Source organism: Mustela nivalis, assembly GCF_964662115.1.
Source record: "Mustela nivalis genome assembly, chromosome: 2".
Classification (NCBI taxonomy): domain Eukaryota; kingdom Metazoa; phylum Chordata; class Mammalia; order Carnivora; family Mustelidae; genus Mustela; species Mustela nivalis.
The window spans coordinates 16,288,296-16,314,818 of NC_139021.1; the positions used below are offsets into that span (position 1 = coordinate 16,288,296).

The window sequence follows — 26,523 nt, forward strand, 5'->3', positions numbered from 1 at the left end:
GCACATGTAATCAATTTTTAAGTGATATAAAACTTATTTAAGTCTCCTGAGAATCTGACCTCTTGGAATTCATGGAAAAATACTTTAAGAAAGCGGGGCGCCTGTGTGGCTCAGTGGGTTAAGCCTCTGCCTTCGGCTCAGGTCATGATCTCAGGATACTGGGATCGAGCCCCACATCGGGTTCTCTGCTCAGCGGGGAGCCTGCTTCCCCCTCTCTCTATGCCTACTTGTGATCCCTTTCTCTCTCTCTGTCAAATAAATAAATAAAAATCTTTAAAAAAAAAAAAAAGAAAGAAAGAAAGTAAGAGTTCAGGGGGCGCCTGGATGATTCTGTCGGTTAAGCATCTGCCTTCAGCTCAGGTCATGATCCCAGAGTCCTGGGGTCAAGCCCCGCTGCAGGCTCCCTGCTCATTAGGGAGTTCGCTTCTCCATCTCCCACTCCCCCTGCTTGTGCTCTCTCTCTCTCCTTCTATCTGTCAAACAAATAAATCAAATATTTTTAAAAAGAAAGAAAGAGTACCAAAATAAAACATTTACTTTGAAATAAACCCAGATCTGTTACCTATTTAAAAATAAAAATGTGAAAAATCTCACAGCATTAGACCCCCTTTCCCCCACCAGTCAGTGAAGCAGAGGACAGGTAATCTGGCTTAGAGAGCATGTGGGCTCTCCCACAGGCCACATTCCTCACTCCTCCTTCCACCTCTGTTATGGAGACTGTCCGTGATGAAAACCATCCCGCCTGCACTTCCTTTATTTCGGAATGGACAAATATTTCTGTATTCTTCTATGGTGAAAGTTAAAAAGAAAAAAAAAAGACTGAAAGACCCAGCTGTCCATCCTTTCTTGAATTATACACTTCAGAAATATTAAGACATTTGCAATTTAGGGATAAATACGCCATATAGAAGACATCCTCTCTTGAATGCTTTCCTCTGCTTCTCTACCTGGAAACCTTCTCATCCAGACACTGTGCCTGGAACACTCCAGAATCAGGAGATAAGGATTGAGAAGCAGGAAGGGCCAAAAAACATGAGGGACCATTTTTCTCTATGTTAGAGAGTTTCTAGGATTTTCCTCTGCAAAGATGAATAGCAACTGAGAGTCACAAGTCTGTTGTAGAGAGGCAGAGGGATCCTCTCCATAGAGCCTGCAAAAGATTGATATTATAATACTTATCTCAATATCAAAAATAATCTATTTCTGTCATCTGAAGTCAGGCTGTGTTTAGAACATATCTGGTGTGGAAATGAACATTCCAAAATCAAGCCACATGACTGAAATGCTGAGCCATTGTGATGGTTAAAGTGCCCACTAGAGGCTGATCTCACACAACATTTCTATACCTAAAACCTGCAAAATCTTTGCTTCCTCATTTCTATTGACTTTTTTAAAATTTTTAAGTTTAATTTTAATTTAATTAACATATACTGTATTATTAGTTTCAGAGACAGAATGTAGCGATTCATCAGTTGCATGTCACACCCAGTGCTCGTCACAACTGTGCCCTCCTTAACACCCATCATCTACCCCATCCTCCTCCCTCCGCCCCTCCAGCAACCCTCAGTTTGTTTCCTGGAGTTCAGCATCTCTTATGGTTTGCTTCCTGCTCTGTTTTTATCTTATTTTACTTTATTTCCCTTCCCCATATTCATCTGTTTTATTTCTTAAATCCCACATATGAGTAAAGTCATATGGTATTTGTCTTTCTCTGACTGACTTATTTTGTTTAACATAATACCCTCTAGTTCCATCCATGTCATTGCAAATGGCAAGATTTTGTTCTTTCTGATAGCTGAGTAATATTTCATTGTGTATATAGTAGGGAATATTAAATCTATAATGGAATATTAATATTATAATGGAATATATATATATAGAGAGAGAGAGAGACCATGTCTTTATCCACTCATCAGCTGATGGACATGTGGGCTCTTCCCATAGTTTGGCTACTGTGGACATCGCTGCTATAAACATTGGGGTGCAGGCGTCCCTTCATTATCCAAACCAATCTCTCAGGCCGTAAAGTCCTTGAAATTCTTTATCGGAGCTTTGTCTCCCATATCTGATGGCACCAAATATTGTCATTTCTTCCTTGGAAACTGATGCAGTGAGGACTGTGGGACAGTAGTCTGTCTGAGGTTTGCACAGTCTCAAGGTCACCATTGAGCCTAATGTTGTCTGCTTCTTAGTAGACCAGGTAAACAGGAAGTCCATCAGCTGCAAAGCATAGTTTATCCCTAATCGAAAGTGTTTTCATAGCATCCATGATGAGGAGTAAAATCGCATTTTGGGTGAATGGGATTTGTGACTTCCATGGTTGCTATTCAATTCTATTATGTAAAAGAGGTTGGGAAAATAAAGAGGACAAAGGGAGGAGATTATGAAAGCCTATGGAAGTGAGGAGGCATCTGGAGAGGTCTTCTCACAGATAACTTCATTTAAGTATGTGGATTAGATACAGAAGAAAAGATTTCAATGGCAGATTTTTTTTTTAACAGAGGAAAGAAAGTCATCTGGGTGGCTCAGTCAGTTAAGTGTCTGCCTTCAGCTCAGGTCATGATCCCAGGGTTCTAGGATCGAGTCCAACATCAGGCTCCCCGCTCAGCTGGGAGTCCGCTTCTCCCTCTCCCTCTGCCACTCCCCCTGCTTGCACTCTCACCCCCTTTCTCTCTGTCAACTAAATAAATAAGATCTTCACACACACACACACACACACACACACACACACACACACACGAGGGAAGAGGATAGTTTTAGGAGCATGAGAATGACCTGAGAAGTATTTAAGATGACCAGTGTCTGGGCCTCACACCAGATCAATGACATCAGAAGTCCTCAGTTGGAGCCCAGGTGATTGAATGCACAGCAGGGGTTGATAACTACTCATCAGGTATCTTTGGGCCTCAGGTACTCAATAAGCTTTTGCTTAATTTGTAAAATGAGGAGATTGAATAAAGATAACTTCTAACTCTAACTCTACAACACAATAATGCCATGGCCAACTAAAATAATCTTGCATACGCAAAATAACTCCCCCAGTATGTCCTAGGCTTTTTTCTTTTTTTTAAAGATTTATTTATTTATTTGAGAAAGAGAGGGCATGCAAGTTTGGGGAGAGGTAGAGGGGGAGAGAGACAGGGAGAGAGAGAGAATCTTAAGCCAACTCCTCACTGGGCATGGAGGCTGATCTGGGGCTTGATCTCAGGACCCAGAGATCATGACCTGTGCTGGAACAAGAGTTAGTCATGTAACTGACTGAGCCACCCAGGCACCCCTGCCCAAGGCTCTTTTTTAAAGAAGTATGCAAATAACTATCCCACATTCATGTAGATCAAGGAAATCATTTCTCTACCCCTTGATAACTGTTGGAAGAACCCTGAGAGAAATAAAGAATTACACACTATCGGACTAGTGGAAATGATCTGAGTTCATGTTACACATAGGGCATCGGCCCATCCCAGATCTTTTCAGCTTCTTTGGGTGTATTGTCTCAGTGGTTTAGAACTTAGCTGAAATGAAATATTTTTTTGTTTCCTTCTACATTATGTCATCCAAACTTTACACCTTTAGCAACACGTAATCTCTTGATGGTCTAACAAGAAATATGAGCTTATGTACTAGTGTAAACTGTGATCAGGGATTAAATTCACATATAGTGGGATTGCTTCATGATCTCTATTAATGATATTTGAGTGAGAGATAGGATACTTTCTTGGCTACAACTAAAACTGATCGCAGAACAATGTAAAATCAGCTATTTGTTGGCTCAGGTCTTTGTAAACATTTGTTCACTCACTTTGCAGAGATGCGGAATTCTCTTTCTTTGAGAATTTCTGAAGATAGAGTTTAATGTGGTTAGTGACATGTCTTCTTAGACTTGGTGTAAGCTTTAATGCACAGTGACTGTTTTTTTCTTTTAAGTAGCTTTTCTTTCCTTTTTTTCTTTTAAATAGGGAGCCAAATGAACCATGTAACCCAGTAAAAGGTAGGCCCAGGAAAGCAAAAGCCATGAAAAATTTAATTAAAAAGCCAACATCATCCATTTGTCTTTGAGAAGATAAGGACTATTACAAAGAAAGGCAAAGATTAAGTCAAGGTTCACCATTGGAAATTAAAAAATGGGATTTTTGAGTCTGAGAAAGTTAGTAGTCTTAAAAGCCAGGTTTGGTTGTGAAACATTTTCTGAATTATTTTAGTTCCCACTGGCATGTCTTGAGGAGAAACAGAGGGGGAAGATAAAATCTTCAAGGTAGAGTATCTGCTGAAGAGAATCCAGTCCTCCTGTGAAATGGCTGCACTTAAACAGGAAGAGGCTGAATTAAGAGCATATTTATTAGTAGATTTAAAGCCCCACTCCCCACCCCCAACACTACCCAGTGTGGGGGAGGGTATGAGGATGATTAAGTATAACTTTAAAACCCAAATAGCCACATTTTCTTTGTCCAAACAATTGCCAGCTTTAATCTGAGCCATGATTTATTTTTTAATATTTTTATTTATTTATTTATTTTGACAGAGAGATAGAGAGAGATCACAAGTAGGCTGAGAGGCAGGCAGAGGGAGAGAGAAGCAGGCTCTCCTCTGAGCAGGAAGCCCAATTCGGGGCTCGATCCTAGGACCCTGGAATCCTGACCTGATCCGAAGGCAGCTGCTCAACCAACTGAGCCACCCGGACGCCCCAGCCACTATTATTTTTCTGCACATGGAACATAAGAAGGAGCAAGACTGAGCTGGAGGGATCGCCCCTCACTATCTATCTGCCCTCCAAGATAGTGCCAATATCTACAGGTTGAGATCCTTGTGTAACAAGCAATAGCAGGGCCTGTCACAAGGAGAAGCATGGCAGGTTTCCATGGGTCATTGGGAAAGTGGAATAACTAAGAAAACCCAAACCATGACCTACCAAGGGCCTGGATCTAAAGGGAACTAGGAGAATCCTTTGAAGGATTAAGTTTCTGTGGGATTCTTTTAGGCAGACAACCCTGATCCAAGCTAACAGAGGAGAGGGGGCAAGACTGCTTCATGGATTTGATCAATGAAATTAACATGAAAGATTGCAATTAATTCCCAAATGTGAAAGAAACATAGAACAGGTAACAATTGGGACTAAATAAAATCCCAAAGGAAGATCTCTCACTCTGTACATAAGGGGAAGAGATGGGAAGACTCCACACCCAGATCTTAACCACTCTCCTGATTCTTGAAGCCTGACAACAGAAATAGAGTTAGCAATTGATTTTGTCTCACTGCCAAATATTGATTTCCAATTCTAGAGAAATACTCATTTAACAAAAGGATACAGTCTTTAAAGAAAAATATGCTAAGTGCTTTCTATGTGTAAAGAACTATGCTAAGTACTTGGGATAGAGACAGATAAAGCATGATCCTTTCCCTTAAATGATTTGCCATCTTGTAGGGGTGAGAATCCAGGCACTTAATTTGACAGGACATAAAGGAGAATACAATGATGGGTATAAAATAATAAAAGGTCTAGTGGAAGGAAGTGGCTCTTCTGATTAAGGATTCTGGAGGCAATTACAGAGGAGGTAGTTTTTGCCTAAGTAGATCCTAAGGGATTGGAGGCGAAGGTGTTTTGGCTGGCAAGAGATGATATGGAAGATACTGTTGGAGGCCAGAGCACATTAAAATAAAAAAGATTGCATGACACTCTTGCTAAACCCTGATGTCAGTGATTTAATGACTGGAAACCCCATTTAAGAGAAGAGTCGTCCTTCTTTAGCTCTTCAGTGTTTTATGATATATTAATATATCACAATCATAATATTGATCTTTGTATTTAAAATACTAAAAAACAAAAAAGGTAAACAAAAAAAAACCCAGAAAGTAAATCAATAAAATATGAATAAACAAATGGACCTAGTTTATAATCTGTCCTATTTTCACAGAGAACCCTCCTCAAAGAATTCCACACACCAAGTCAAGGAAAGAAATGTTTAAAGAGATTGAGATCACTTGCAGTTTCCTGCCAAGTACATAGCCACTGGATTCTAGAAAAATAAGAAGCTGGCTGTGCATTTTGTAAGGAGAACACAAAGGTTTATCACACATGGCATTAAAAAAACAGTAACTGGTACAAGCTGGCACTGGGTATTTATTTCCGATATGACAAACGAGACACACCTGCTATTGAGAAGGAATGACATGAATACTGTGCAAGAATTCGCAAAAGAACATACCAGAACTGCTTAGTCATCTCATTGCCTCCTGCTGGAAATCGTTTCTGGGTTCCTCACTGAGAGAGTTCAGAATTCTCTAGACCAGAAGCTCTCAACCAGGGGCAACTTTGTCTGCGGGGGACATCTGGCAATTTCTGGAGATGTTTTTGGTTGTCACGACTAGGGAAGATACTACTGGTTTCTAGTGGGTAGAGGCGAGGAATGCTGTCCTAATATGCATAGGACAGTCCCCACGACATGCTTACACATACACACACACACACAGAAAGAATTATGTGGCCCAAAATGTCAATAATACCAAAGCTGAGAACTGTCCCCTAGACAACAAGCCATTTGGCACAAAAGCAAGTGCTCTAAAAACATTCACCTGCAATTTCAGATTGTAAATCCCAAGTCAGTTCTGAAGATTTTCAGTGCAATCGTTGTACAGAAATCCATAACCACTTTAATGATACAGTCGTCAGGGAGAGAGAGTCAAATTCTCATTTGATTATTTACTGAGCGACCTCTAGCTGTTTAACTACTTTGTGCCTTCGGTTCCCCATCTGTAAAATTGGGGAAAATAATAGTAACTAGCTCCTAAAGTTGATGCAATGCTTAAGTAAACAAACAAATACAAAGTGCTTAGAATAGGGTCTGGCCAACAGCACTAAAAAATGTATTTTTTTAAGATCTTGTTTATTTGACAGAGATAGAGCGAAAGAGAGAGTGCGCCAGCAGGGGGAGCAGCAGGCAGAGGGAGAGGGAGAAGCAGCCGCCCCACTGAGCACAGAGCCCCACTCAGGGCTAGAACTCCTGGGATCCTGACCTGAGCTGAAGGCATATGCTTAACTGACTGAGCCACCCAGGTGTCCCTAAATAAATGTATTTTTGCCTTATTACTAATAATACTTAGCACAAAAAGGAATTAAAAATTTGCATTTATCTAGACCAATGTCTGAAAGTACAGTCATTTAAATAATAATTTTATTATTTCCAAGTATCATCTAAACTACTATTTTCTTGAGATTTTTTATTTTTATTTTTTTTTATATATTTTATTTATTTATTTGACAGACAGAGATCACAAGTAGGCAGAGAGGCAGGCAGAGAGAGAGAGGAGGAAGCAGGCTCCCTGCTGAGCAGAGAGCCCGATGCGGGACTCGATCCCAGGACCCTGAGATCATGACCTGAGCCGAAGGCAGCGGCTTAACCCACTGAGCCACCCAGGCGCCCCGAGATTTTTTTTTTCTGAATTGTCATGCTTCACCTATAAACTTTTTGTGTCATTCACAGGTTCCAACCAGCTGTGGTTAAAGTTAACACCAGATGGTGCCCCTCATCAGTGTCCTTTTAAGAAACATACACTGTAATCCCATAACAACCGTACAAAATGGCTAAAATGGATTGTAGAGTCATATGGTATATATCTTGGTTCACCTTCAAAATCAGACCAATCTTTGAAAGTAGTGGTTTTCAATCAACATTGACTCTACAGGAAGAATATCATGCTTGCATGACTGTTTAAAGACAATTAGTGTGAGGGTGAATGTGTTTTGGTTTGAGCCCATTCATAGTAAGAGGTTTAGACTTTTAGGTTTAAGGTACCCACACAGACTAGCAAAATAGCACGTAGATGTGAGCTCTATTGTAAAGAGAAAAATGAGATTCCATAAGCTCTGTATCACCCCTCAAAAAGAAAAAGATGGAGTGTCCAGTATGTACCTGGGACAGCCTTCCCAGAGCACTTTCCTCACTGTCTCAGATGATGCTTAGTGTCTCTTCCACAATTGTGCACTTAGCGACACCAGCAACGTCCTCACCACCTTCATCTTCAGCATTTGCACAGTGCTCAGCACCTCGTAGGGAGGGAGGCGAGTTTGCTTGGTTCAGCAGACATTTACAGACAGATCTGGTGGTGTTCAGTGGAATGAAACACAGGGGTGGCTGGTGATACCTTTAAATACCAAAACCATGATTTGACTCCATACTGTAGCTTTAACAAAACCCTGACATCTTAGTCAGAGTTCTCCAGAAAAGCAGAACTCATGGAAGGTATACATATCACAATTAGAGTGATGGATTGATTGATTGATTGATTGATTTCAGGTACTTTCTGGGTCACACAGTCATGAAAGCCAAGTTGTCCCACAGTCTCCCCTCTGCAAGCTGGAAACTCAAGAATACCATACCAGTGGTATGGTATGGTAGTAAGTGTACTTACTAAACTATACTATACTACACTAAACTAAACTATACTAAACTAAACTAAACTATACAAAGTATACTTACTAAACTACCTAAATCTAAAAGTCTAAACCCCTTACTATACTTACTATACTTACCATACCAGCATACCAGTAGTGCGATCAGTCCAAATCTAAAGACCTGAGAAGCAGGAGTGCCCCATCCGAGGGCAAGAGGAGATGGACATCCCAACTCAAGAAGAGAGAGCAGAAACTGGCCCTTCCTTTTCCCTTCCTATTCTACGCTCAACAGAAGAGACGATGCCCCCTCATGTCAATGAGGGCAAATCTTTACTCAAGTCTACCAAATCAAACTTTCATCTCTTCCGGAAACACCCACCCAGACACACCCAGAAATAATGTTTTGCTAGCCATCTGGGCATCCATTAGCCCAGGCCAGCTGACAGAGCAAATGAATCAGCACACTTTCCAACCCAACGTGTGCTGACTTCCAGCCTCCCTCTCCGTTCCAGGTTCCGCAGGCGTCTTGGGCGCCTAGACTGTCCTCAGGTACCACAGTACAGTCTCACCTTGGCTGGTTGTGGTAGACAAAATTCTATCAAATTTAAAATATCTGCATTGTATACGATATCTATAATTAGGCACTTGGGGTTTCACTATTGTCAACATTGAGTCATGTCCACATGTCTATACAATGCAGTTGGTTTTTCTACAAGGTTTTTGGGTATCTTTTCAGACAAATAAGTGTTCTTTTTTTTATATGTGTGTGTGTGTGTGTTCTTTTTAATAGTCTTTATTGTAGTAATTAGTTTTAAATACTTGACTCAGTATAAATACTTGACTTACTTAAATACTTGACTCAGGGCTTCCTCCAACCCACCAAATTTCCCAGATGACACTGAATTAAAGACAAAAGAATATTATGACATAGACAAAGATTAGAAAAAAATCCATATGGTATTTTTATATGTGCTAGCAGGAGGAAAAAAAAGTGTCCTTTTCAATTCCTACCACTGTTCATTTTGCGCATCTACTTAGCACATAATTATTGTGTCTGTGTGTTTGGTTTCTCAGCTAGCTGTTAAACATCTCTTGGATACATAGCACCCGGCTAGATATCTTTACTCACTGATCGCTTAAAAGGTTTCATGTTTTCTAGCCACTTAACATGTACCCCAGAAGTGAAATGCAAAATTTCAACTCACTCTTCTCAGGGGGCTAATAAACATGAGTAGAATGAAAAGGGGGAATTTTAAAAAATAAATTATGCTATGGAACACCTGGGTGTTGGTTAAGCCAGTGCCTTTGGCTCAAGTCATGATCCCAGGATCCTGGGATCGAGTCCCACATCGGGCTCCTTGCTCAGCGGGGAGCCTGCTTCTCTCTCTGTCTCTACCTGCCACTCTGCCTGCTTGTGTTCTCTCTCTCTCTCTGACAAATAAGTAAATAAAATCTTTTTTTAAAAGACCTTTTAAAAAAATAAATAAATTATGGTAAGTAAATAAAATAAGTCTCTGTGCCTAATTACTAAGTAAATTCCTTATAATAAATTCCTTGACTCCCTTGTTACTTTGAGAATTCTATCTCTAAAAGTAGTCTTGACTCTCAGGAACAGTTAGGAAGCCTTAGTTATCCATTAAAAAGTGAAGCATAACCTTTATCATTTCACCCTTTGGCAATGACGTTTTCTATGGCATATTAGTCAGCAAGTGAGTTATTAGCTTCCTGTTCTATTAATTATTTATCCATTATCGTTATATATGACTTATATCACAATTTTCTACAGCCTTTATTTAAAGATAATTCAGAAATATTCAGGAGATCTGAAACGTGGGCTAAAAAATGATTTTTTATGGAACTGCAGTAGTCTACATTTTGCCATGTGTATGTCATCAAATAAAGTTTATAAAACTCCTGGGGGGAGCCCACCCATGTTGTGCCCCGTGAGAGAGCAAAGGGTCTCAGAACAAATAACTTTCCATATGCACATTCTTTATAAGAAGTTCAGGTCTTGAAGTCACCCAGCAAAATAGAGCCAAAATGGGGGCAGGAGTGTGGAAGGCAAGGAGTTCTTATCTTGGGTATCTTAGTCATTGACCTTATAAAGTCAAATCTGATTTCTAACATGGAACAGGCTTTAAGATGCCATAAAGCAACAAGACTCTGAAAATGCAGATCTTGCATCTTGCTACAGATATGGCTTTGCTCAGAATCATGAAATAAAAAGTCAGAAATAAAAATACTCTTTTGTCCATTAACACTGGCGATGCTAACAAATTAGCAAATTTTGGGAACAGCAACAAAACAATTTTTGTTGAGGTTCATTCGTTTTAGTAAGAAAGGACTAAATGAATGGGCCTGGTTAGAATCTCAGAATCAAAGTAGACTTAAGATGGAAGGACTTTACAAGGTACTGGTCTAACCCCCTTGCTTCACAACTACAAAAATGGAAGCCCAGAAAGACAAAAGGACTTTCCGGTCATCAGCTCATTACAGAGAAGAAGGACAGGGTCCGGTGCCTTGTGGGTGATGTGGCCAAGGAGACCTCGGTGTTTTTGGAGTGACATTGTGAGCATCTACCAGCTGTACCTCAACCCAACCAGGCCAACTCTGATTAGAATCAAATCTCTTTACACAAATCAAATTAAATTTGCTAATCTTTAAAAAATTAATTTTTTTAAAGATTTTATTTATTTATTTGACAGACAGAAATCACAAGTAGGCAGAGAGGTAGGCAGAGAGAGAGGAGGAAGAAGGCTCCCCACTGAGCAGAGAGCCCGACGCGGGGCTTGATCCCAGTACCCTGGGATCACGACCTGAGCCAAACGCAGAGGCTCCAACCCACGGAGCCACCCAGGCGCCCCACTAATCTTTTAAAACTTTAATTAAATAAGAATTTTTTTTTTAAAGAATTTATCATTGGGGCACCTGGTGGCTCAGTGGATCAAGCCTCTGCCTTCAGCTAAGGTCATGATCTCAGGATTCTGGGATGGAACCCCACATCGGGCTCTCTGCTCAGCAGGGAGCCTGCTTCCCCCTCTCTCTCTGTGCCTGCCCTCTCTGCCTACTTGTGATCTCTCTGTGTGTCAAAAAAATAAATAAAATCTTTTTTAAAAAGAGGGAATTTATCCTTAATTGGTCATCAAAAAATAAAACTATCCAAGAAGAGATTGTTTCTGTTCATGTGGTTTGTATATTCCTGAAAACCTGTATGGTTAAGCTGTACAAGTAAAATATATTTTAGACACTTGGTTTGCTTCATATTTCTCTCAGGTGCAGTCAGCATAGTTAAGCACGTTCCTTCTTGAAACACCCTCTTGCTTTTCTAGACATCCCGTTCTTCCCACTTTGCTCTGCTCTTACTCTCGGCTCCTTCTGTCTCCCTTGCTGAATCCCCTCCCTTTCTCTGCCCGGTAGGTAAGTGTTGGTCACCTGAGCCTCCGTCCTGAGCCTGCTCTTCTCCTCCCTTCTCCATCCTCACGCTCTCTCCTGGGAATCTCCACCGGGCTCATGACTTACATGTGTGCGCATGACTCCAAAGGTGCCTCTAACGCAGGCATCATGCATACACACCCAACTGCTCCATGCGGGCGGCTAATAAGCACCACATACTAACAAGATCCGAGCCAAAACTCCTGCTCCCACCGCTCCCAGATCGCCTCCTGCTCCTTTAGTGATTGGCGCCCCACCCAAGAGTTCGTCTCAAGTCTGAAAGAGACACCCCTGATTCTCTTTTGCACTCCAACCACAAGTCACCCTGCCAACAAGTCCTCTAGGCTCTACTTCCAAATCTCTAAACCCCACATTTGCATCCAAGCCACCTGCCCCCCACCACCTGCTCCACTGGGAAAGACTCTCAGCCATTTCTTTTCTTCTGCTCTGTCTGGTCAAGTCCGTCATAGCCCACACGGTTAGGTGATCTTTGAAATACTAACTCAGAGCCTGATATGCTGTCATCTAAAATTCTTTGGTGATTTTACAGTTCGCTACGAATATCCTCCGGACCCCACCCTCACCCCCTCCCCTGATAGCCTCCAAGGCTCAGCTGAATCTGCTTCCCCCACCGACTAGCTTCCCACTCTCCCCCACCCTTCAGCAGTCATCTTTTCTGCCATTCAAATGTACTACAGACTCTCTACCTGGGGGCCTCCTTTCTCTCCCTAAACTGCCTCCTCTAGTTCTTCGAATGCTTCACCTAGGTCCCCCACTCACGCAGACTGCCCCTTCCTGCCCCATCACCCCTGGCCTCTCTCCCCTGCTTACCTTCCTATCACCCCCTTTATTCCCATCACAGCACCACACTCCTGGCAACCTGTCACTCTGTTGTCTGTGTCTTTGTGTACTTGTTTCTGTTTCTCCAGTGGAAGGTAAGTTCCATCAGGGCCCACGCTGGTCCTGTCACCACCACTCCCCAGTGTCCAGCAGAGCACCTGGCACATAGATATTCAACAAGTAAGCAAATAGTGGATTAAAACATGCTAATGAATCTTCTTAAAAGAATGGTAATGGGAAACAATCTAAGAATTGCAGGATCACTCACGTACACATCCTTGCTCATCTTTGGATGGGAATCTCAGCTTTCCTACCCTGAATTGACTGAAAGTGAGAAAAACCTGTGTACACACACACGCACGCACACACCTATTTTCCAGCCAGATTATTTATTTACCCAAAAGTCACATGAACGAAATTCCTGCTCAAGAAATTTTTGTATCCCTTGGAGATGGTCACCACAAAATCTGACCTATGACAAGCAGCTTTCTAAAGAATTCATTGATCTTGGCCACTCACTCCACAAAGACACATTGTAAGTCAGCTGCAGTGATTCCCCTGGGACAAGTGCCACACAAGACTCGGAGGGACAGAGGTGAAGAGGAGGCATTCGGTGTCCACAGGAGGTCCAATTCTGGGGTGAGAAGGTGTAAGCAGGGAAGTAGTAAGGTCAGGGCTGACCCACGCAAGGTAGCCTGCGTCCAGCGATGCCACACACTCATTTGTTGTATCTCGTGTGCATTTTCTTTTCTTTTTTAAGATTATTTATTTATTTATTTATTTGACAGGCAGAGATCACAAGTAGGCAGAGAGGCAGGCAGAGAGAGAGAGAGAGAAAGAGAGAGAGAGAAAAGAAAGCAGGCTCCCTGCTGAGCAGAGAGCCCAATGCAGGGCTTGATCCCAAGACCCTGAGATCATGACCTGAGCCGAAGACAGAGGCTTTAACCCACTGAGCTACCCAGGTGCCCCACTTATCACTTTGTCTGAGGAACCTTTTGACTTACTGGATGGTCTTTTTCTGTTCCCTCTGTCTGCACACATCTCAAGACTCTGTCATCCTTCTGCATGGGTGGATCTCCGAAGGGCTCCATCCCTGACTTCTCAGCGAAGCCCAGCACCTCTTCCCTCTCCTGCCCTTTAAACTCTTCATTTGTGAGCGATCTGGCACTTCAACATCCACATTCCCTCCTAGAGTAGCTCCTGCCTAGACCGCTCCGTAGCTGAAGATGCCAGCCACCCCCGCCTGAAACCCTGAGTTCTGTTCCATAGCTTCCCCTTTGCCACTATTCCAGAGCAGGCGTCCCCATCTAAGTTACCTTTTCAGGTCTCCTCAGCTTGCACTCACTGCTCAACACAATACATTCTCCCCTGTCCATTCCCTAAAGGCAGTCACCACTTCCAGTGCCAATTCCTCTGTGTCCTTCCCCTAACTGCCCTTCCAATTCTTGCCAGAGTTAGGCACAGGCCCTCATGAAGCCTCCCTCATTCCTTTGGGCCACCATTTCTTCTTTCCCAACTTCTGTAACATCCTAGTTACAGAATAGCCTATCATAGTCTGTATTTGTCTATAATAGTCCATAATGTAGTCTATAGCAGCCATTTCATACATCAATTTTATCCTGGCTGACAACTGTTCTTTTTAATATCTTATTCCCTACAAAGAAACATTACATTCTTGGAGGGCAAACACCCAATTTTTTATCTTCCTTTCTTCAGCCCCATGGTGCTCAACACAGAGTTAAAACACTCCGAATGTAGCAAATGATGTGTGTGTTAATGGATGACGGCTGGGATCTGGAACCCTGCAGTGTAGGCCAAAAGTGGTGGTTCATCTTCCCAGAAGTGTGGACAGTGAAGCCCTACCCACCAGCCGGCACTGGGATAGCTCCTGGGACAGAGCCCACAGGAAGGAGCCACTGGAAAGAGGCTGCTACACAGATGCATGAGCTGCGGTTGAATGTGTCCGTGGCAGTGGCCAACCACAGGAAGGGGGCCCCCAGCGATGCACAGCCAGCTGGACCGGAAGGGAAAGCTCCGAGGAAGGGCACTTTGCTCCTCTTTTTGGTGGCTCCAAAGTCAGTTCTCATCCTCTTAGTGGGTTCAAAATAATCTGGACTACTGTTTCCACCTCCTCCTCCCATTCTCAGGACCTTTCTCCCCTTTTCCTTTCATTCTCTCCTTTTACTTCCCATATTCTGCTCCTTTTGCCCTCTGCAGTGGACATGTCTTATTTGGCCACCCTACCATCCACTCACCCTTCTTTTATTAAAAGCATCCCAAGAGTGCTTGGGTGGCTCAGTGGGTTAAAGCTTCTGCCTTCAGCTCAGGTCATGATCTCAGGGTCCTGGGATCGAGCCCTGCATCGGGCTCTCTGCTCAGCAGGGAGCCTGCCTCCCTCTCTCTCTGCCTGCCTCTCTGTCTACTTGTGATCTCTCTCTCTCTCTCTCTCTCTGTTAAATAAATAAATAAAATCTTAAAAAAAAAAAAAAAGCATCCCAGTTTTCTCTGGGTGTCCCCCTTCCCCCATTCTCAGACCATCCACATGGTTTGGGTGGACTTGACTCCTTTCAGCTCTAGAGGTGACATGAAATCCAGTCTTCACTATGTTTCCCCAGCTACAGTGGCCAGTTCAGAGAAAGTATGAGTCCCAACTGCCACCAGAGATTCAGATCAGGATGTATATTTGGATTTGGAGGAAAGGAAAGCTCTCATTTTCTTTTCACAAGTTTTGGAATTGTAAGGATGAAAATGTGGAATCACCAGCAGCCATCTTGCCCTTAAGAAGGGGGATACCTTTGAGATGGGGGAAAGCAGAACTAAGAACTAAGAGAGACCATGGATTCTGCAGATATATTTTGAGTAGCTAGATCCTGCTATGCCTGAAGCTAACCATCTCTTCCAATTATGTAAGCCAATAAATTTCTTGTTTGATTAAGTGATTAGGGGTCAGGTTGTTAGAACCCAATATGTCTTCCGAAATCCAAGTTATTCATAGTATTTATGTCTGGAAGTAAATGTAGAGATGGAGTTCAACTCTTACCTTTTCATAACAGAAACCCAAGAACTGGAGAGAATGTGTTTCTAATATGAGCATACTCCTAAGTTGTAGCAGAGACCAGCCTAAAACCCAGGTCTTTGCTTTCCCAGTGCTATGGTTTTTCTGCCATGAAATGTTATACTAAATCAAAGTGTTTTGTCTTCTATGGATTTTTTCCCCCAACTGGAACATAAACACCTAGCACGGCAGGGTAGGAGTGATGTCCTAGATTTTTTACATGCCCTGAGCTCAGCATGGTATCTTATGTGTGACAAACATACAGCTACTGGTTAACCAATCACTGGGTTAAGAAAGCTTTTTGGACTGTGAGTTGTTTTTTGTTTTTTATGCTTGTAAGATGATGTGTTACTCTCAGGGTTTTTACTATTGGAAACATATAGGAGTATAGATATATAGCTGTTGTTAGCAACTGTAATCATTTCCTGTAGATGTCAATCTTTTTGTCTTAGTCGAGGAACAACTTTTATTAAGTAGCCATGGTATGAAGGCACTGTGGGGACTTCTCAAGCAATAAGCCTGCCTCTGCCCTTGAAAGAGTTATTAACCTTCATCATCACATGGCCTTCTCCCCGTGAGCCAATGTCTTCACATGCTGTTTTCCTCTTCTTAGAAGGACACCAGTTATAATAGGTTCTGGCCCATCTTAGTGATCTCAACTCAACTTGGTTATCAGCCAAGACTCTATTTCCAAATCAAGTTACAGGTACTGAGGATTAGGACCTCATGTCCTTGTCCTTTGGGGGATACAATTCAAGCCATAAAAGATGTATAAGTGACATTTTTCAGAAGTGTTAGAAACTTCACCTTGGTGGGTGGTATAGAAGGAAGAGACTCTTCAGCAAGATCAAGTTATGACTTGCTTTTGAGACTCATAAGGTTAGAAGGAAATTGGAACTCTGGCTGCCATCACCACTTTGAGAACCATACAGTCCAAGAGATATAAATAAACAGGCCCAGCCTAGTAGAGAAAAATATGAGGCAACACCTGTAAAAATTTAGAATCACTAAATATTGAAGATGATAATAACAAAACCCCCTCCCCTCTCACTGTTCTGTGTCCTCCCTCCCCTAAAATGTCTGCTTCCTCTTCTTACCTCTCCTTTCCCCCCACCATGACAGCCTCCCAGAAATGACCTGGGGTCCCAGGAATTCCCCTTCCTTCCTCTTACTGCTATTGCTTGAAATTATTGTAGCCCCTTTCCTATGGATCCATCCAGCTGGGGAAGCAGAAAGGAGGTGACAGTAGAAACAGCTCTGTTCCAGTCAGAGCCAAACTTGATCACACGCAAAGTGAAATTACCAAGAGGTACTTATAGGGGTGGTGATCCAGAAAAACAGAAAGGAATGTCAACTTCTCCCTTGGCTTCTAAGCTTTCTATCTCATCTCCCTGGAGCCATAAGTTATATCTTTTCTGTATGCATTTCCAGTGAACCTTGAACAGAACTTATCTCTACTTGGATCACTGCATATCGAATTGCCCTGATCCTCTTGAACCTTGAGCTTCAACAGCCTGGGGTAGGAAAGGAAGGAAGACATCCCTGATAAAGGCTTTTAGGGAGGGTTACTGACACAGAGGGTGGATTCAAACCAGCACAGATGTGGGGCAGGAGAACTTGGCCCTGAGCAGTCTGGGGCTGGGGGAAGGTGGTGGAGACCTATAGAGCCCAAATTAGATGTTAAAGGCCAAAATCATAGAGCGTGGCCGAAGCATTAATTGTTAATTTATGTCTTCTTGTCATCCCCCAAGCCCCATTCCACTGCAAATTCCTGGAGGAGAGTTTTGTCTTGTTGACTCCCCGCACCCATCCTCCCACCTGGCACACAATATATTCCGACCTCTTCAACTATCTTCCTTTTCCTCCAGTTAGCAAAGTTGTTTCCAATTTCTGAACCTCAGGACAAACTAAGAGCATTGGATTTGGAACATTTCATTTTTTGAAATGATGGGCTCTTTCTCATCCTTCAGTTCCTAGCTTCAATGTTATCTCCTTGAAGAGTTTTACCACTGCTTAAAGTAAATTACACACACACACACACACACACACACACACTCATCTCTATCATAGCACCCTGCTGGTTTTCTTCACAGGGTATATAGCAATTTGCATTGGTTTGTTTCTGGCATACTTGACTACATTCTAGGAAGAGGACATTTGAATCTATCTTATTCATTGTTGTAGTCCTAGCAATTAGCAAACCCAAGGCACTCAACAGGTAAAGGTTAAAGAACAAAAGAACCAATATATGCAATCCGAATTTAATAAACCCATGAGAATTTTAGTACTCTGTTGCATGGGAATTAGTGCAAATAAAGATGGATTCTTGGACCAGATGTGGAAAGATGAATTATTTACTAACTATCTAGGATCTATGGAATAACCAAAACTAAAGCTGAAACCATTGCTTCCTTATTCTACATCAAATCAATTCCAAATGGATCAAAGAGATATGCCTTTAATATGCCATTGTGGGGCACCTGGGTTGCTCAGTCCATTCAACATCAACTCTTGTTCTCAGGGCTCTTGATCTCAGTTTTGTGGGTTTAAGCCTTGCACAGTGCTCCAGGCTGGGCATAGAGCCCACTTTAAAATTTTAAAAAGAAAAATTAAAAATATGAAAATAAAAAAGAAGCCATTAAAAAACCTGAAGAAAATGTATAAGAAGTCTTAATCATCTTAATACAGAGATGGGGTTTTTTGTTTGTTTGTTTTAAAGATTTTATTTATTTGACAGACAGAGATCACAAGTACGCAGAGAGAGGGAGGAAAGCAGGCTCCCTGATGATCAGAGAGCCCAATGTGGGGCTCGATCCTAGGACCCCGGGATCATGATCTGAGTGGAAGGCAGAGGCTTTAACCCACTGAGCTACCCAGGTGCCCCCAGAGATGTTTTTCTAAGCAAGCCAATATATCCATAAAAACTGACACTTTCTGTACTCACACATACTAGCTCAGAACACACTCAAACAGAAGCTAAAGACAAACAACAAATTGGGGGGGAGGGAATAATTGTTACATTTGACAAAGGCATAGATCTTATTATAAAGTGTTGTTACAAATAAACAATGAAGAGACTAATAACTCAAATTAAAAATAAAGGACATACGCAGACCCCAGAAAGACTCATGCAAATGACCTTTAAGGGATGCGATATATAATTTTAAGAATAACAAAGGAAAGAAATGTAAATTAAACATTGAGATAACCATTTTTCATCTTTGAAATTGACAGAAATGAAAACCCCTCATAGTATTTAGCGTGGCCAGCATGTAGAAAAATGAGCCCTGGCTATTGTTGTAGGGGGATATACATCCCACCTTTTGAAAGCCAGGCTCAGAAAAAAAATAAATAGGAAAAGAAATTCAGGCTCATGGGTTAGCTGGACTTGGACTAGTTCAGCATTTCGATGTCTGTGCAGAGAACACTGGGCAAGATCGATCAGATTTTTTTTTTTTAAGATTTTATTCCTTTATTTGAGAGAGAGCGTGCACGTGCATGAGCAAGGGGAGAGACAGAGGGAGAGGGAGAAGCAGGCTCGCTGCTCAGCAGGGAGCCTGACCTGGGGCTCCATCTCAGGGTCCTGGGATTATGACCTGAGCAAAACCTAACTGACTGAACCACGCAGGTGCAGCTATCAGACTTTTAAATGCATATATTCTTTTTTTTAATTTTTTAGATTTAAATTCAATTAATAAACTTGTAATGTATTATTTGTTTCAGGGGTACAGGACTATGATTCATCAGTCTTACATGACACCCAGTGCTCTTTACAACACATACCATATACTCTTTGATCAGCAATTACATCCTGAGACTTTAATTTTGCAGATAAACACGCACATGCAGGCAAAGATGTATAAATGAAGATAGTCCCACAAAAGCCAAAAAAAAAAAAAAAAAACCAAACCCAAAAACAAAACCCTAAATGACCTTGAACCGTGGACTAATGATAGAAGGTTTGGCTCATATTCATAGCAGACTACTATGTGGCCACTGGAAAAGCAATGTGCCAGTGCCATGTATCTCTTTAGTATATGAAGCATAAAAGCTTAGGATGTATTGCACAAACCCATTTGTTGATAATAAAACAAAACAAAACAAACAAAAAGTACAGGCCAGAGAAAGAAGAGAAGGAGGGAGGGAAGGGAGAGAAAGAGACAAACAGAGCCAGAGAAAGAGAGACAGGCGCCATGGCTCTCTATGCAAACCATCAAAAACCACTGAGAGCGAGCGGGGCGCCTGGGTGACTCAGTTGGTTAAGCAACTACCTTCAACTCAGGTCATGACCATGGTCCTGGGCTTGAGTCCTGCATCAGGCTCCCAACTCCACGGGGAGTCTGCTTCTCCTTCTGACCTTCTCTGCTCTTATGCACTCTCTCACTCTCTCTCTCCCTCAAATAAATAAATAAAATCTTAAAACAACAACAACAACAACACTGGGAGAGGGGCCGGGGAGGTCAGTAGGCTTACTTTTCACAGTACCCTTTTTCACTATTAGCAAAAAACTACCAACTACACATATTACTTTTTCAATTAAAAATTAGCTAGATTATAGGGGCACCTGGGTGGCTCAGTGGGTTAAAGCCTCTGCCTTCAGCTCAGGTCATGATCCCAGGGTCCTGGGATCAAACCCCCGCATCAGGCTCTTTGCTCAGCAGGGAGCCTGCTTCCTCCTCTCTCTCTGCCTGTCTCTCTGCCTACTTGTGATCTCTCTCTCTGTTAAATAAATAAAATCTTTAAAAAAAAAAAATTAGCCAGATTATAAATATGGTGTTGACATCACTCAAAGTCACCCTCAGAAGGATTCTGTGTAATAGTTAACAGCGATGTTAGTAAAACATCATTTTCAGTCTTGTTTAGGAAATGCCTTTATTACTACAAGGTATAAAATTTTAAATAAATACCTAAAATTAAAAAATAGTGACTCAGGAATCCAGAAGTGAGACAATTTTAGTTCAGAATAAACTATTCACTTTAAAAAGTCTATCCTTGATGTATTAACAAATACTTTATTTTGAAAAGACAGCCTAGAAAGCCAGTTTAGGAAGGTTAAGCTCATTTTTAGCTACTCGCCACTCCCTACCCATCCCCAACGACGTATTCAAATTCCGTGCCAAAAGTTACTCATTAAACTCAAGAGCTATTACTGAAACTATTATAAACTTGGCCTGTATGAGAGCCCATCTCTTAATGAAATACAGAACAACTGTGTTAGAAAAACGAAAATGGGCAATCGTCATGTAAGTATTTATTGCCTTTTGAAGTCAAAAAAGTTTTCGTTGTAGTTAGCATGTGGAGAAGTTTAAACTGAGAAATCATGATTGATACTTCTATACTTGATCATTGTGATTAATCCTTATTGTGTGATGGTTTTCACAACAGCATACCATGCTTTTAAAATGCACTTACAATATACTTTCTCTCCGTTAGTCAAAAATCTTTTAGGAGGGGCTAAAGAGAAGTATTTAAAATGAGACAGTAAACAGGACCCGGCGCAGAGCAAATGGTTATTATGGATTTGTGGGCCATATGACTAAAGCTGTTAGTTGTGGCAAAGTCACACAAAATCTCGTAGCTATGCCCACCTAAGTTTTGTGGGGAAGACAGTTCATGTTGTAAACAGCCATAGGCCAAGGTAAAAGTATCCCTACAAGGCTGTATATAATGTGGGCTGAAAGATGAACATGTTCCAGTATTCTAAGAAGCATCAAACATTCGGATATTTGCAGCTATCCGGGGAATGGACTTAATCTTTGGGGTTTGGGGTTTTTTCCTGAAATGTCTAGGCCCATGTGGAATACTGTGTCTATAAACTATGAATGACTAAAAACTGACTAGAAGACTACCATTTGGAGTAGGCACAAGGCAGGGCAGATTTAAATCTTAATTTTTGAGAGGGGAGGAGGTGATGGACATTGGGGAGAGTATGGGCTATGGTGAGTGCTGTGAAACGTGTAAGCCTGATGATTCACAGACCTGTACCCTTGGGGCTAATAATACATTATATGTTAATAAAAATAATTTAAAGGAAAAAAAAGAAATAAAAGGAAATAAGTTTGTTGACTTGCAGTGGGAAGTCTAGGGAACAGTTTAACCAAGATACTTTGGTGGAAGTTTATCAGAAAATATATATATATATATATATATAAATCATGGTATATTTAAGGATAAAAAAAAATCTTGATTTTTTTTTTAATATTGAAAAATATGTGTCTAAAGCTGTTGCAGTAAGCATTTTAATACGGTCTGGCTGCACCTACTCTAGCTCCCCATGGCAAGAATGATTTATTCTATATAAACTAGGACCAAAGAGAATGAAACTCCAGAATGTTCTGTAAACTTAAACTTTGTTTATAAGCTTTTTTCCCTTTGCTACAAATTAAACCTGCACTTGGTGGTTGCAAGCCTACAAATAACTTCTTCAGGGAGTGTCATATTTCAAACCTTTTGTAGATAACATTTCTTTTTTTCTTTTTTCTTGTTTTGCTAGCCAAGAGCCTGCCATTCGGTATCTTTCAGACGTACTAAAACCTATTTTTAAGATACTTCTGATAGCTGCAGAGGGTCCCTGCCATAGCAGTTTAGGAAGAGATTTTTATCTTTGGAGTGTCATCTCCATGGGGCAGCTGGCTTGTGTGAGTGGTCTAGCATTTTTATGTATTTCTTTTTTGAATCCTCAGAGCCAGTCTTACTCCCTCTCAGAAAGCAGTCACCAGTTGCCCAAAGGGGACAGCCAACCCTCGGCAGCCGTGCAGCCTCTCAGCCACCCATCAGGGCATGGACAGCCAGAGGCCCAACAGCCTGTAAGCACTTATTTTCCCTCCAAATCATAGGCATGACTGGGCTCTCTCATGGTCCCAGTATTTACTCACCAGTGACTTGTCCCATCGGACCCTCCACCATCCTCCAGCCCACAGATGTCATCAGCAGACAACAGCTCCCAAGCAGGGAAATCTTTCCCTGGAAAATGTCTGTTACAGTGTTTGCAGCTGCAGTAGAAAGGTGGTCTAGGAGCTCTGCTTCTGTTCCCAGCAGTGTCCCCTTAATCATGCCTTAGGAGAGCGTGATGCTACAGATGGCCACTAGGATATTTTAGAAAATGCGAATGGAATTTAACATAGCACAAGGAATGAATATGTTCTAAGACTGTGTTTCTACATAAGTAAATGCAAAGTCTTCTTAAAAGAACAAAAAATCATCCTGGTAATGATTTCAGTTATTTACATTAGAAAACAACTTGAATATGTACAAAATTCGACCTCTAATGTTTCTGGTTTTGAAGTTTGTTTTGCACAACCAAAACAAATATATAAAACTAAATACTAGTAGAATCCGAGTTGAGAAGGTGCAAATAAATGCATGCCATTGATTTAGCATAATAGATAATATCATCTTGCTGGGATTAAATGGCCACAGTCAGTGTAAAAAATGGCCCTAATGGCTATCATATGGTTTCTTTTGCGTTACTGCATGTCTAAAATAGGACGTGATGTGTGACTTTTTAGTTCTACTGTAATGTTTCTCTATCCAAAACTGAGAAGCTTGTGTTTGTAAGACTCCCTATAAAACAATCGGGACTTCTCTTGGCTAACATGCATGATTTTTATATTAAACCTACCTCTCTCTGTTCTCTAATCTTTCATCATTGGCTTGCAACAATTAAACTACGGCTATCTGGCATATATACAATCATAAATAGAAACACAAATATAAGTGTTGAAATTGTGTGCTTGCTCTTGGTCATCCTGATCGTTTAATATGCTTTACATTAGTTTTTAAGTGATTACCAGCTAGCAGTAAACACAGATTTTATTTTTTTAATAAGGTCTTTTTTTTTTTTTAATCTTAACTTATTTATCTGACACGCAAAGAGAGATCACAAGTAGGCAGAGGGCAGGTGGGGGGGAGGAGGGAAGCAGGCTCCCTGCTGAGCAGAAAGTCCAATGCAGAGCTCGATCCCAGGACTCTGAGACCATGACCTGAGCTGAAGGTGGAGGCTTAACCCACTGAGCCACCCAGGCGCACCTAAACATGGATCTTAAAAGCCTACTAGGAAAGTTATGAATTCCCAAGGATATGTCCATGGACTGGGATCCACAGACAATTTCTTGACGGATAGTACTCCAAAGCCAGTTGGATATTGGTCAGGAAACTACATTTCCCAAGGAACTGTGGTATAGAGGCTTTCCTAGCCAATTCGGAAAACTGGAAATTACTTTTTTATTTTGTGCTTCCCCCCAGTCCTGTTGCTATCATTAATAGTTTCTTTCAACTGAAGACATAGTGCTTATGACTAACTTATTTGGAGCATTATTAACCCGGGTAAGGGGTTCCTATCATTTGCTAAATCACACAATGTCCAGAGTTTGCTTAGCCTAGAGGACGTGTGCTCAATGAGCTTTGTGCATCAACAGAAAAATACGATTTCCAACTCTTATTTTTGGAAGATTCTGGAAAATCACATTATTTAAAAATAAGGTTTTCCATGGGAAAATCTGCTTTGGTTTAGTGAAAGGGCTCCTCTGTTCTCTTGCGTGGGTTGTTTTCAGGAGAATCGCTATCTGGAGGAAAATCCAGAATTGAGATCAATAGTGAAATCTCTTTGCTGTTAGGGTATGGCTACAGAGTATGGGCAGAGCAATAGGGAGAAAGCAAGATTCAGGGGAGCCGTGGACAAATGTTGAAATAATCACAAACTCAAGAGGACTTTTGGTTTCTGGAAAATCATTTGTAAGGCTGATAAACAGGCACTAGGAATAACTCGCCTGGCCCTTCAAAGTGTGGTTTCTGGAATAGAGACAGCATCTGTATTACCTGGGTGTTTGTTAGAAATGCAGAATCCCAGGCCCACGAAGGATCCGCATTTTAGCAAGATCCTGCAGGGATTCTTAGCGTAGGACGGTCTGAGAAGCAACTAGGGAACAAGTTCTCACACTTGACTGCACATCGGAATCACCTGCGGAGTTTTAAAAACCACTGAAGCCAGCAAGTCTGAATTAACTGGTCTGGTGGTTGGCCTGGGCACTGGGATTTGCAGATGATCCCCAGGTGGTGCTAAAGGTGCAGCTGAGTTTGAGAAACGCTGAACTAGAGCATAACACTGTTCTTCCAAGAGCAGATCAGCATACCACCGATGAAAGCAGGTGTCCTTGGAAGTGCCCATAAGTGAAAAACAACTTGTCAATGTTAGAACATCTGCTCAGCGATCTGCCACGGTGTTTGGGAACATGCCACATTTATGACTTGCTTGTGCCAATATTTAGCCAACATAAATCTTGTCTAAAATGGAAAACAGTTTGGGACTTATGGGAGGGGAACAGGCAAGCTCAGACGCAGGTGGATTAGGAACACCCAGGAGCCAAACAACAGGTGGGAATCGGTCCAGATGCCCGAGAAGAGAAGGGAGGCTCTGGAGGCAAGTAAAATGTGACTGGGAATGTGGGATAAAGTGGTTTTAACTGAGAGCTGGCCTTAAAGTGTATCCCAAACCCCAGATAATTAGTGAAAGAAACCAAGCAGAATCCAGCCTAGATCATGCAGTCCTACCTCTACATCAGGAAATCATTTACCCCAGAAAATTAGTCCTTCAGAACACCACGATGACTATAGGAGGAACCAAAATGGGCCTCTGATGTCAAAATAGGACTTGCACTAAAGCATCCCTTTTTCATTTAAAAACAAGCCTCCCATTCAGAGTTGGCTGTATTTTATTTTATTTTTTATTTAAATTCAGTTAGCCAGCATATAATACATCATTAGCTTCAGATGTAGACTTGTGGCTCATCAGTGTGACACCCAGTGCTCGGCTTGTCACATCACGTGCCCTCCTTCATGCCCATGATTCAGTTAGCCCATCCCCCCCCCATCAAACTCCCCCCAGCAACCCTCCATTTGTTTCCTAGAGTTAAGAGTCTCCCTCTCTGACTTCCTCCCATTCCATTTTCCCTCCCTTCCCCTATGATCCTCTGCACTGTTGCTTATACTCCACATATGAATGAAACCGTAGGATAACTGTCTTTCTCTGTCTGACTTATTTTGCTCAGCCTAATACCCTCCAGTTCTGTCCACATCAATGTAAATGGTAAGATTCCATCCTTTTGATGGCTGAGTAATATTCCATTGTATATATAAACCACATCTTCGAGGCTCCTGGGCAGCTCCATGGGTTAAGTCTCTGCCTTCAGCTCAGGTCATGGTCTCAGGGTCCTGGGATCGAGCCCCATGTCGGGCTCTCTGTTCAGTGAGAAACCTGCTTCCCCCTCTCTCTCTGCCTGCCTCTCTGCCTACTTGTGATCTCTCTCTCTGTCAAATAAACAAATAAATAAAATCTTTTTTAAAAATAAATAAATAAACCACATCTTTGTCCATTTATCTGTGAATGGACATCTTGGCTCTTTCCACAGTTTGGCTACTGTGGACATTGCTGCTATAAACATTGGAATGCACGTGCCCCTTCAGATCACTACATTTGTATCTTTGGGGTAAATACCTAGCAGTGCAGTTGCTGGGTCATAGGGTAGCTCTATTTTTAGCTTCTTGAGGAGCCTTCATACTCTTTTCCAGAGTGGCTGCATCAGGCTGCATTCCCACCAACAGTGTAAGAGGTTTCCCCTTTCTCTGTATCCTCACCAACATTTGTTGCTGCCTGACATTTATTTTAACCATTCTGACTGGTATGAGGTGGTATCTCATTGTGGTTTTGATTTGTATTTCCCTGATGCCAAAGGATGTGGAGCATTTTTCATGTCTCTGTTGGCCATTTGTATGTCTTCTTTAGAGAAATGTCTGTTCATGTCTTCTGCCCATT

General features: G+C 41.7%; 1 protein-coding gene across 2 annotated transcripts in view; it reads left to right on the top strand.

Annotated features, from left to right (window-relative positions):
- The first annotated feature begins 20,858 nt into the window (after positions 1-20,858).
- Positions 20,859-26,523, top strand: part of ANXA13 (annexin A13) — a 59,235-nt gene continuing 53,570 nt past the window's right edge. Inside the window, exons 1-2 of one of the 2 annotated variants that reach the window (XM_082721766.1) lie at positions 20,907-20,956; positions 22,397-22,519. In XM_082721766.1, coding sequence (XP_082577892.1) covers positions 20,942-20,956; positions 22,397-22,519 — 138 coding nt within the window. In that variant the 5' untranslated portion in view covers positions 20,907-20,941. Of the gene's footprint in view, positions 20,957-22,396; positions 22,520-26,523 lie in introns of both variants that reach the window. The other variant, XM_082721767.1, reaches the window with a different exon arrangement.